This window comes from Dipteris shenzhenensis, chromosome 1 (assembly GCF_047967505.1).
Source record: "Dipteris shenzhenensis isolate YYH24624 ecotype China chromosome 1, Dip_SZ_1.0, whole genome shotgun sequence".
Lineage (NCBI taxonomy): Eukaryota > Viridiplantae > Streptophyta > Polypodiopsida > Gleicheniales > Dipteridaceae > Dipteris > Dipteris shenzhenensis.
Window position 1 is genome coordinate 70,244,920 of NC_141596.1, and position 13,174 is coordinate 70,258,093.

The window sequence follows — 13,174 nt, forward strand, 5'->3', positions numbered from 1 at the left end:
CAATTACCCCATGTGGTCATGCATGATGGTGTAGGCCATCTCTTGGTGGTTCTAGCGATGCCCTATAGGCCATGGTATGTGTCTTGTAGGCATAAATATAGGCACTTATAGTGTTAGTGCCTTTTAGGCCACATAGGACACTTAGTCCTATGTGACACCTAGGACACTTAGTCCTAGGTCTAGGTACAAGTACTTTGTATGCTTCATATTTTTATCTATTCTAGTTGACGTGACGGCTAAGACTCTATCGACTCTTTGCCACCTGCACTCTCTCTTTCTATTCACCGATCCTACAAATGGGACATGTTTTAGTTGCCAAGAGTCTATCGCATATTGTTTCAGATTCTGAGGCCAGACCTACACGCACTGTTACTGGTGCTACACCTACAGCCTCTGCTTCTTCAGGTGATGGGTCTTCAAGTGATGGTTCTAGTGCTACTGCTAGGACACATGCACCTCCTGCTCCAGGTGCTTTGCCTCCTTCACAGGAGCAAATTCAGTGGGATGGTCGTGATGCCAAAGCACATGCCTTGATTGCTCTTTCAGTGAAACGGGTTATTATCCCTCATATTCGGTCTTGCAAGACAGCTAAGCAAGCATGGGATCAGCTTGCATCTTTGTATCAGGTCCGAAATGAGGCGAGGGTTGCCTATCTCCACAAGCAGTTGAAAGATTTAAAGCTTGATGACGGTGGTATGGTACTAGCAAGCACATCACTTCTTGCAGGAAGTTATTCAGCTCATTGGAGCTTCCATCTAAGGGGGGCAGTGTCACATGTGCCAATAATGCATCATATACTGTGAAAGGTATTGGGCAAGTTGCTCTTACTTCTGTCTTTGGTGGTATTGTCACTCTAGAGCATGTGCTTTATGTTCCAGGCCTTCGTAAGAACCTCATTTCTATTTCAGCCATTGCTACATATGGCTTTCAGGTTCTTTTTTATAGTGTGAGGTGTGCAGTGTATGATGCTACACATGCCTTTACCATGGTTTTGACTAGCACATTGTCTAGACGTCTTTATCAACTTGATGCTTATGACAGATTTTCTGATGATGATGCTGCACTTGCCAATGCACATGCCTTTGCTATTAATTCTACCATGGCAGATACTCATTTGTGGCATGAGAGGTTTGGACACCTTAATTTTGGAGCCCTAGTGAAGTTATATAAGGAAGATATGATTGTGGATCTTCCCAAAATGCATATGCCTACCAAACATGTTTGTGAACCATGCTTACTTGGTAAGATGCACCGTGCTGTGTTTCCCAAGGATGGGAGAGTTGGTGCTTCACGCAAGCTTTATCTGGTTCATAGTGATGTTTGTGGATCCATGAGGGTTGCAACTCTTGGGGGATTCTACTATTCTGTTACTTTTATTGATGATTTCACCAGGTACACTTGGATTTTCGCATTGAAATCAAACTCTTATGTTTCTTCATGCTTCAAGCACTTTATTGCCTTGGCCGAGAATGAGAGTGGGCTGCACATTGCTCACATTAATACAGACAGGGGGGGGTGAATACATGTCGAAGGAGTTTCTATTTTTTTGGCTTCCCGTGGCATTAATCATCAATGCACGGTGCCTTATACTCCTCAACAGAATCCCGTGGCTGAGCGGAAGAATAGATCAATGATGGGAATGGCCAAATGCATGTTGAAAGGCAAACATTTGCCTAATAAGTTGTGGTTGGATGCGGTCATGTGGGGAAATTACATCTTGAATAGATGTTCTACAAAGGCATTGCAGACTATCACACCTTATGAGGCTTGGATGGGTCGTAAGCCTCGCATTTCTCACATGAGGACTTTCGGATGCCTAGCTTATGCTCATGTGCCTTCACAAAAACGCACTAAGTTGGATGATAAAGCTGTTAAATGAATTTTTCTTGGGTATAGTTCACAGAGCAGGGGCTATAAGCTATATCAGCCCCGCACGGGCAAGTGTTTTGTCAGCCGGGATGTTGTGTTTGATGAATCTTCCACTATACCTTTGCTGGACTGGTAAAAACAGCCCGTTGTTGATGCCCTAGACATATTTGACAGCTTGATGCATTTGTTTACATCCGATGCTCGGGATGATGTTCCATCTGAGGTTGTACCTCCTCCATCTCTTGTTCATTTGCAGCCACATGTGCAGCCAGAAATTCAGCCTGATATGCCTATCATTGATCAGGATCATTTGCACAAGGCTCTTGACCAAGAAAGAGCAGAAATTCAGGAGCCCAAAAAGGCACCCCGTTGGCTCCTTGACACATTAAAAGACAGCAAACAAGATACTCCTCTGCCAGCCCGTACGAGAAGAGCCCTTATGTCATCAAGACGCCTTTCAGAATGATTGTTGGATGAAGGCCATGCAAGCTGAATTGGATTCTATCCATCACAACGACACTTGGGAGTTGTGTGATTTGCCTTATGGCAAGAATGCCATTGGAACTAAGTGAGTTTACAAGATCAAATGGAAAGTTAATAGTTCAGTGGACCGTTACAAAGCCCGTCTTGTTGCTAAGGGCTATGCTCAACAGCATGGCATTGACTTTGAGGAGACTTTTGCTCCCACTTTCAGGATCACTACCATTCGCATTGTTATTGCCTTTGCTGCCCACTTTCATTGGCAGATACATCAGCTTGATATTAAGACAGCTTTCCTTCCTGGGCATTTACAGGAAGAAGTCTATGTTTCCCAACCTCCTGATAGGACCCTTAGTCTAGTTAGGACAGTTAGCCCTAGGGTTTTGTTATGTTGGCTCTCCCTTGAGCCTCCACACTTCAGTTTTACAGCAATCTATTACAGCATCTCGTTTTTCTCCATTGTGCTTTCATTTTTTAGCTTCCATTGCTTCCAACACCCAACAGCAGCCAGGGAGCAACGGGAGCTAGATCGCTCGAGCATCAAGCTGTCTCCTCAAAAGCATAGACTATAGGCTTGCCATGACAAGGTTATTCCGTTATAACAAACCATTATTTAGGAAAGAAAAACCGCAAACTGAACATGAAATATATACTAATAAGCTAAATAGTGCCTACTTGAACATAAGTAAAGAAAATCATGTTTTCACAAGCTTGCAATCTTCTTTCATATTATCCAGCACTCATATACACCCACATTAGTACCAACCCAGAATGGTAAATTAATCACACAAAGATAAGAGTAGAAAATCATGTTTTCACAAGCTTGCAATCTTCTTTCATATTATCCAGCACTCATATACACCCACATTAGTACCAACCCAGAATGGTAAATTAATCACATTTTGGCCTTCGTTATCATTTTGGCGAATCCAACCTTTTATGGACATGTGCACCTACACCGTATATGAGTGAGGAACACAACCGGTTCGCCCTATTCTAACCATGCCTAAACATTCTCATTGCACAGGACACATTTATCTACTAAGTGAAATCTGTCCAACTTAGTTTAACCAAGTTTGGCAACGTCACCTGAAGCTCATTTGGGTTGATCTTGGTAACCAAGTTCATGTTAGAAGTCATTGATCCACTTGTGAGGCCCCATATGAGGAGGACAAACGGTAAGGGTTACCTAGGGTTAGGTATTGTGCACCTCTCTGCGATGGATTGGAGGACTGGCTGCATGTGATGATGAAACAAGAGAGCCATGATGGTTCGGGACAAATATGCGTGGTAGAGGACAACCTAACAAGCATGAAGACTATTACTGACTGGGCCTATTTATAGGCCTGGCAGTAGACACCTCCATCAACAACTGATCGCATAAATTCGGCCAAATCCCGTTGGTAAACATGGCAGATCCAGCAGCAACTGATCGCAGGTAAAGCAGGAGCTAAATTCGGCCATCTTTTTTGCAAGGCTCCAGGCCCTCCCCACTGCCTATACATAGCCTCCTTTCCTCCACACTCTATTGAAACACTGAGGCCTTCGCCAAATAGGCAGCTTGGACCTGAGAAGTGTGTAGAACCATTCTATCGCTGAGGGCCTAGCATTGGAATCATACTGTCACAAGCACCCCTGCATTTGGGTGCAAGGTGACACACTGGCTACATCGACAAGTGTGTAATAGTTCCCTAGTAGGAGATTTTGCCATATGATGTGACCCCTTTGTGAAGGGACAGTCAGGCACAAGCTACATAAGTCAGTCTCTAAGCCTTAGGTCAAGTCAGACAGTCAAGTCTTGTTCACTAGTACCCACTGGAGAACAGTAGGATGGTATTTCCATCGTAGAGTTTAGTTATAGGTTAGGAGCCCCAAAGGGGGCCCAAAGGCTGATCAGGATGACCCACGGCAAGTAGGGAAGGCAGCCTGCAAAGGCTGCCCAAATGGTTCCCTGGCAAATGAACGAGGGGGGGGGTTTATAGGATGGAGCTGAGCCAACCAGGCTGTAAAACAGCCAACTGAGTTGGCTATTTGCAGTAGGCTGGTTGGCCCAGCCAGCCCTATATAAGGGCCCCTTGCCAGCCCTCTTTTCCTCATTCAGTCCTCTCTCCTTCAGCCCTCCTACATATCCACTCCAGCCCCTTCAGCCCTCCTACATATCCACTCCTACATTGTCAGTGTAGACAGCATCAAGGTCTTAGTATCGGTCGGCGTTGCCTCTCAAGTCTTTGCGTCTGCTATAAGTGTGCACAATGTACTCTTCAAAAGCGTGTTTCTGTGCTCTCTCGAAGACCAAGCCATGCCAGCAACAACCACAACCAATTCAGGTGCACCGTTGTGCTCTAGGTGTGGAGTGGATCATCTTTACAAGTAGAGCTACCACCGACCCTAAAGCCAGCATTGATTTGATGGGTGTAGAAAGAGGCCACGTGTCTTTGGTATCCTTGAATGTGAGAACAAGGGCCTAGGCAAGAACCTTTAGTAAGGAACTTTGTAAGCAGGCAAAAAGAGATAAGGCTAGTACATCTCGGCCTCGAGAGGCAACCGACAAGGGTGCAGTTAAAGTGGAAAAGGTTTCTGATAAGGCGATCATCCAAAATGGGATGGATGAGGGCACAGCCACCTCGTCCACCTCATCCTCCTCTAGTCATACTCCCTCTATCGATAGCCAGTTAACTGTGATTACACAATCAGATTATGGTTGCATGTTACACATACTTGATTGCAGTTTTGCCCAGCACCTCTGCTCGATGTGTTCAGCTCTTTTGTGGGCAGGTTTTCGTGGATGAATAAAGTCTTAGTTCTCCTTCTCTTCTCTCTTGATGTACAATCTCTGAGTGAGGTTTTCAATTTGTGAGTGCATACATGTTTCAAAAGAGTTTCCTACATCTGTCTGAGAGGTTATGAGTTCTCCTTGTCTTCTCTCTGCTGTACATTCTCTAAGTGAGGTTTTCAATTTGCGTGTGCACAAGTGCTTGGAAAGAGTTTCCTGAGGTTCAGCAATTAGGCCTCTACTTCTAACAGTTCAACCATTCAACATGTTTAAGTTTTGCTATTTAGTCACGAAAGGGAGTTATATAAGGCCAATTTAATATATGGTTTGACTACTTCGGATAACATGGTTGACCAAAGTTAGATTTTCTTGATTCTTTGTATAGTTTACATGCTTCTGTCAATATTAATCATAGTACCTAAACTCTAAAGGTCAAATTCATCTATCTTCTAAAATAGTATTATAGTAGAAAACAAATCGACATTAAGAGCTAGCAAAATGCTACGAGCGCCATACGTGTCCTCAATACCAAACAGTCTTCATAACAGCTTGGACCAGCCAGCCATACAACTTGAGAGTCACAGCAAGGAGCTTTCAAGATACAAGAGCGGGATTTCAGATGGAAGAAAGGAGATAAGTAAATAACATAAAATTAATGATTTCAAAACGGAAATAGTATCAAAATGCCCTTAAAAGCTCGCATTGATCAAAAGTCTTGAAACATTCTACTGGACTAGAAACTGTGTATCATGTCTTTGAAACAAGCAGGACAGAGAGAAGAATGCTAAGAAATTACTTACATTCACTAAATCCCCATTTTCAGCCACTGTACCATGAACTACTAACGAGATATTGAAAGTTGTTATCTGTAGTAACAGTCAACAATTCAAAACGAGGACATTTTAAACCTTAACATTACGTAAATCTTGAAATTTGTTTGGCTATCAAAGCATTGCGCGAAAAAGATCTGCATAAAATGGAGAGAGGATAGGAATGGGAGAAGATATACCATATCATTTGTGATGAACCAAGGTGCACCAATTATGACTTCATCCACATAGCGACAAGCTAGCACGCTTAAACTACGCTCGTGCAGATTCATGATGGGATGGTGAGGTCCCCTGTTGCCACTGTGGCCATTCATACCATATCAAAGCTATCAAACTATGAAAAGCTTACATCATCTGCAAATTTTCTGATTGTGAAAGTGGAATGACACAACGAGTAACAGCACCCGGGGACAAAAAGAACAAGAATCGTCATCAGACATCCAGATTATACCTGACAGTCTGATCAGTATGAATGCCAACTAGTAAAAAATCACCAAGCTCCCTAGCCCGGCGCAGTATCTGCAAGAAACTATCACCTTCAATTTGGAAGGTCCACGACCAAATTACGCACTACAAAAAACAAACCATCCTTCCCCAACAATAATGAAGCAAACAAACAGGATACACTAAAGGCAACAGTAACTGCTTTCTCTAGAGTGAGGTTGTGATAGACAGACACTGAAAAAGCAGAAAACCTGCACCTTTGGTTCTTAAAATGGCCAAGTCTGCAGAGCAATCCAAAACAGCAGAAATTCAAAGTTCGAACTGTAAACCCTTTATAATACATGACAGACAGTCATATCAATTCCGTCAGCATTACAATTTCATCTACATTATACTGTTGACCAGCTCCTACAGCATACAACAGAACTTGAGGTTATCATTCAAGGCCTCTAATATGCCTAAATTAAAGGTGCAAATTTAGTAGCAGTCAGTGAAAGGCACCCCTGCTTAATCGATAAGTTTCTTATTGTACACAAAAAGAGGGAACCCCTCAAGCATTCTAACAGCAGGATAACGAAAAGATAGTATGGAGATGATGCATGTGAACCCTTTGGCATAATAAAAGCAGCAAGTGCATGCTTAACGATAAGCCAATGCATAACCAACCTAAAACAAGAAAAGATAAAATATTGCAATCATGATTCATGGATCACATGGAGGCCCCTTTGACAGGCCAAGATTCCAGCTTTGCAAAGAATTCATTTCATATTATGTGAAGAATTGAGGCAAAAGCTACTGTAAGGAAGTCGAGAGTCCGATCCCTCCATGTCATATAAGTCACATACAAAAACTTGACAAATAAACTTTTGTCTCGGAAGAAGAAAAAAACTACAGCTCTTCCCTCCCATGTAAATACTCCATCATTAAGCTCAGCATCCCAAATAAGTCAAGAACTCTGTTTCTGATGCTTCCATGTAACTGGCACTTCCGGACTTCCCAATTTGCTTCCTTGTCTACAAAGCTCAAAAAACTTCGCATCTATCTTTTTAGTATCTAAAATCGACAACTTGTGAAACAAGCTTTCCTATTCATGACTTCAAACATTCCACATCTATCTTAGTATATAAACTCGTAAAATCAAATGCTTCAAGCAAAATTGAAGTGCACTTCTCTTCTACACTCGGTGTTCTAAAAACTTTAAAACTCCCACCGAATCATACAAAACTTAAATCTACTCCTTCAGCCTCTCTCAACTCAAATCTACTGGAACATGAGCCTCTCTCAATAGTTCTCTCCAAAGCTTATAGATCGTTGGTAGGATGGCCTTGAAGCAATAACTGCAATTACTTTGGAACATTTATTAGAGAAGCCTTACAAAGCAGTTCCAATGAATTTAAGTTCCTTAGGGCTTTTATGAAACTTCAAAGCTGTGAAAATATCTAGATGAATCCAAGAACATATACCTAGATGACACCGTGGATATTTTGGCCGCGAGGGATTGGCCTAGAGGAAGTGTCTACTTCCTAGAATTCCCTACTAGCCGCGGGGTCTGGCTTGGAGGAAGCGTCAACTTTCTAGAAGTCCCTAGTTCAACTTATAGAGCACCCACTAGGCCCAAGTGTTGGGGCAAGGCAAGGCTAGGAGGGGTCTAAAGGTTGGACCCAAGGAAAACCAATGTTTCATTAGTTTGAGAAGGTTAGGACTTTAATGTGGGGGCAAAACAATGTTCCATTGGTTTGGAAGGGTTAGAATTTAATGAGGAGCCACATGGCAATTCCTCATGCAAGCCCCTTTCTCTCCTTTCAAGGTATACGGGATTTTTGACGTGATTTTTGCTGCTCCACGTTTCCCAAGGTTACCTGCTCCATGCTTTGGCTTATTTTGATGCATTTTAAAGTCCCTTCTTCTCTCTCCTCCTTGGCACGCATCCCAAGGTGCTCCCTTTGCTGTTGCACAAACTCTACTCCAAGCTGTACGGCTGACTTATGCTGCATTTCAGCCCATTTTTGCTGCTGGCAGATGCATTTCAAGCCTTGAGGCTGTTTGAGCATTTGTTTTGGACTTGTGGAATGCATTGCCACTCTTGGTTGGACACAGTTGTGAGAAATGCCTTAGCAGTTGGGTACTAGCGGGTCACTGGAATTGGGTGCGTTTTGAAGCCAAGTGTTGGCTTGTGCAGTGGACTGCTAGTGTAGCAGAGTGCAAGGGTGAGCCCTTGGTGAAAGAACAATATTTTCCATTGCCAGAGGAATTAAGTAAATACCGAAAGGGGCGCCAAGGTATTTGGTGTGGTGTCCCGTGTTGGGTTTCATTGAGCAGGGGCACTCTAGCCTCCATCCAAATTCTTTTCAAAGTTGTTTCTAAGTGGTTTTATGCTTAATGCAGTGGTTGAAAGATATGCAATGTGGCTGTAAATGACGTGGTTGCTAATCTAGTTACAGTTTACTGCCCTTTAGTTCACTCAAGGCCGGTTTCAAGTCATGTCTCTCATAGAAGACATGAGGCCCCGAAAGAGAAAGCCAAGCAACTGAACCCCATATGAATAAAAGAACTAAAAATCATGGATCATGGCATCTCCCTCCATATATTTTCATTATTTGGATGTGTTGGCCACAACAGCAGAGAATTGGTAGACTCTTGAAACCTTGTTTGGAGTTCGTATGAAACACCAATTCTAACAAATTCCACAATTTATTTAAAAAGCAGCTAACCCATATCAATAAAGAATTTGCATTCACTGTGGATAGGCCTAACTCTTACTTGCGATAGAGCATCCCATTTCTGTGGCCAGACAACCATGAGATCTAGGGGTGCCATTACTGCCTTTTTACACAGTTACTCTGTACGCAATCAATAGATATGCAAGACCCTTATTGATTGCCTCAGCTTTTCAATACTAGAGTTTGGGCATTCGCATGCCAGCTGTCTTATCAAGCCAAGGCTCGCCAAAGGAGACTAACGAGCAGGAAACTCGTAAGTCCATTCAACACTTAGTACACTTACTTGTAAAAAAGAAATCGGTAAAGTACCAAGTTCACATCCCACACAGCCAGCATTTGTGAGACTCACATATCAAGTGAAAAAGTATGGCACCAGCTTAACAGTCTGCCTGGGTACCATTTATGGGACTCATTCATCAAGTGAGCAAGGACTGTACCAAGTTGGATGTGATTACTTTTCCATATTTTATGCAATGGTTAAAAATCAAGACAGTTTAACACTTTTTGCCTGCTTGAACCTTGGCATACCCCTAAATGCACCCATGATCCAATCAAGCTAAAGGGAAAACAGCATATAGAAAACTACAGTAAAGCAGTCAATTGGGAGGAAGAAACTTTCAAGAGTAAATCTAAAAAGGAGATAACAATGAAAGTCACAAAACCAGAACAGGAGTTGAAGCTGCTTCCAAACTTCAAGAAGTGCCTATAAATTCCGCCGTGCATTACAAAAATGCCTACAAAGACATCAAACTTTCTTTCTCCATTGCACACAAGAAGCATAAAAATAGTCTTAAGTCAATAATATACTTCCACATGCCCTGCATGAAAAAGATCGAAAGCTCCATCCATGTAAACTATCCGAGCATCTGGTCCAGGACCCTGCATCCAGTGCAGCCATTGCTGAGACATAACGAAAAAATGTATGCCATGAAGAGCCAAAATGATACAGCACCAAAAATCAATCATATCATAAGATGCTATATTTTAGAGCCAAAAGAAAAAAACCACCACTTAGGACAGTTAGTGATTTACAGTTAGTCCATTACGGCAGGGTCTACATGTACTGTATTTATGTAGATGAATCCAGGAACATGCCCAAAATCATCCTCTAAAAATACAACACAGTGTCACTTTCAATCTCATGACAGTCGCTCGAGGTTGAAGAGCATAAATTCCACCACGTATAGTAAGGACTAGCTACTATGACATCCCCACCGATGTCATCAGCACCCAATGATGGTGTCAACCATAGTATGAGCATATGCTCTCTCACATACAAATTCACACACCCAGACACACTTGATCATCCATTTATACAAAGGTCTTCATACTGAGTTTCTGTCACCACTCCGGAGGTGAATGGCAGACTCAGCTGTGACAAAGGCTAGCACTAAAGGAGAAGGCTAATCACAAAGTAGTCCACATTCTGTTCATTCAAGATACAACTGCTTGTGACAACTATATGGCTGAAGAATGGAGCCGATCCAACGCATGATGTGAGAGTGGCTTTTGGTTATATGGTTCAACCATTCGCCCCGGTTCAGGGACTAGAACTATAGCAGCTCAGTTCAGCTCCTGTGACAGCTTGTGGAGCTTCCGTGAGCAGTATACTACAAGCTCAATCTACTGCTCGCAACTAGTTTCCAACTCCCAGCCACCAGTCCCGCGACTAAGGTTTCAACTCTTTGTAGCTCTCATAGAACTTTTCGCTTGTCCCACGCTGCTCGTTAGCTCTTGCCTCAAGCGCATGTCCTGCATCAGTCTTCCAGCATTTTTGAGTTCGTATGCCCTCATTCCATTGTCCAACGCTGCTGTAAACTAGTGCAAACATGTGTGACACCTTGGTGCTTTATTCCAACTTGCAATCTTTATCTCTAAAGCTGTCCGTACAGCCATACAGCCATCCATACACTTGACTGCGCCACCCTGTTATCTATCGATACGACGACTTTGCAAGTGCTTTGCAATTTGCCTTCATTTTTTGGGGGTTTCTACTCAGTATGGCATCACATTGTCATCAAATTTAAACATTACAGTTCACATTTGAGGCTTTTGGTCACCTTTGCTCAAATTGCAAGTAGTTTTGCAGTTTTGCAATGACATTAACTGGCACAGTCACATTTGGGGAATTTCTTGGATTTGGGACATTTGCTCTCTCCACAATTTGCAGCTTTTCTTGAGTTTGCCCTCTTTTAGCACATTTGCCGTCTCCAAATTTAGAGGCGTTTGCCAAAATTGCAGTGTTTTTGCTCTCAGATTGCCTGGTAAGGCCTTGTCCTTCAATTTCTCATATTCTGCTTGCAAGAAATTGGGGCTTTTGCTCACGTTGCCTTGCATTAGCCCTTGTGTATTAGGGACTTAATTTTCCAGTACATTGCAGTGAATTTGTGCAGACATTTGGGGCAGCCATTGTGCAAGTTTTGGTGGACAGACACTGGTAGATTTGCAGTCCGTCTATATCTGTAGGCAAATTTTGGGGACGCATTATTGCATTTGGCTCAGAGTTGAGCAGCCTATTTAGCATCCACATTTGCACAGTTTTTGCGGCCATTTTGACTCGACTTTGCATACTTAAAGTCAAATATTGAGCAGTGAGCCCGTTGCACTGATAGCCTTGATGCTGACAGCTGCAAAGCACTTTCTTTTTGGGGATTTTACAATGGCCAACAATGACTTATTTGCAATGGTCTCCGCCGAGAACAAGCTTGATGGCACCAACTATCCCATGTGGTTGTATATGGTGCACGACTTGTTGGTATCCAAGAATTTCTAGGGTATTGTTACTAGATCCGAGACCAAACATGTCTCTCAGGCACAAGCGCCATCTACCCCTACCACCACTATAGGTGATACTACTACTACTACTTCTAGATCCACTACCATTGCCCCATGCCGGATCAAGTCCGCTGAGATCAAAGGGATGCACAGGCATATGCCTTGATTGCAATGTCTAGCAAGAGCATTATTATGCCTCACATTCAGTCTTGCAAGAGAGCCAAGACTGCATGGGCAAATTCGAAATGAGGCCAGGGTTGCCATTTTGCACAAGCAGTTGGATGGATTAAGGGGACAGAATGGATGCATATCTCACAAAGGTCGAGAACACCTTATCAATGTCGATGAGATTGTACCAAATTCTCAGTTGGTGTGCACCACATTGGATGATCTACTTGATTCTGTATCAAGGCTTTGCTATGACGTTGAGGTTAGTGACCATGAGCAACACCAACCATTACACCTTCAATCAGCTTATTTCCCTACTCTTGCAAGAGGAGTAGAGTCGTCAAAACCGGGTTGCTTCCATTAATGCAGATCAGGCCTTTGCCACAGATAATAAAGGCAAAGGCAAGGGGGACAAGAATTTTAGCAAGCCCAAGCCTTATTCTGGTATCTCATCCTCTTCTACCCCGACCGATGGAAAGAAGAAAGACCTTTCACCCATGCATGCACCTTTTAAACATGTCTGTGAGTGTTGCTTCTTAGGCAAGATGTATCAATTCTCATTTCCAAAAGATGAGACTATTGGTGCATATTGATGTGTGCAATTTGATATGGACAGCATCACAAGGGGGCTATTTATACTTCTAGATGACTTCACCACATACTTGGTTTATCCTTTGAAGTCCAAGTCTCATGTCTTCTCTTGTTTCACAATGGAACATTGGTTTGCCCCTCACATTAAAATCCTAACCCCTTCTAACCAATGAAACATTGGTTTCCTTGGGCCTAACTTTAAGACCCCTCTAAACCTTGCCTTGCCCCTAGCAAGTAGGCCTAGTGTGTGCACCTAGGGACTTCTGGGAAGTGCCTCTTCCCCTGGGCTAGCCCCCTAAGCCAAAGTAAGTCACGGTTCATAACTTCACGTCCCCGTGACACTCCTCCTTGTAGTTTATCTTGCTTCCATTGCTCCCGCATACAACTGTTTCTTGATTCTACACATGGAGATATGGTTGGAAGTAACTTCGATTCATTAGCTACCTAACCTACTTTTCAAATCACCTTATGAGGGGCCCATAAAATATGTAAGCCAACTTGCGATTAGTACTGCCCTTTAGATA

At 42.9% G+C, this 13,174-nt stretch overlaps 1 protein-coding gene across 1 annotated transcript in view; it reads right to left on the bottom strand.

The window, feature by feature from the left end:
- PECT1 (phosphorylethanolamine cytidylyltransferase 1) overlaps positions 1 to 13,174 on the bottom strand; it is a 37,073-nt gene that overhangs the window by 12,424 nt on the left and 11,475 nt on the right. Inside the window, exons 4-7 of the mRNA XM_087377848.1 lie at positions 9,924 to 9,995; positions 6,404 to 6,471; positions 6,132 to 6,252; positions 5,923 to 5,988 (exon numbers count right to left, since the gene is read on the bottom strand). Coding sequence (XP_087233974.1) covers positions 5,923 to 5,988; positions 6,132 to 6,252; positions 6,404 to 6,471; positions 9,924 to 9,995 — 327 coding nt within the window. The remainder of the gene's footprint in view (positions 1 to 5,922; positions 5,989 to 6,131; positions 6,253 to 6,403; positions 6,472 to 9,923; positions 9,996 to 13,174) is intronic.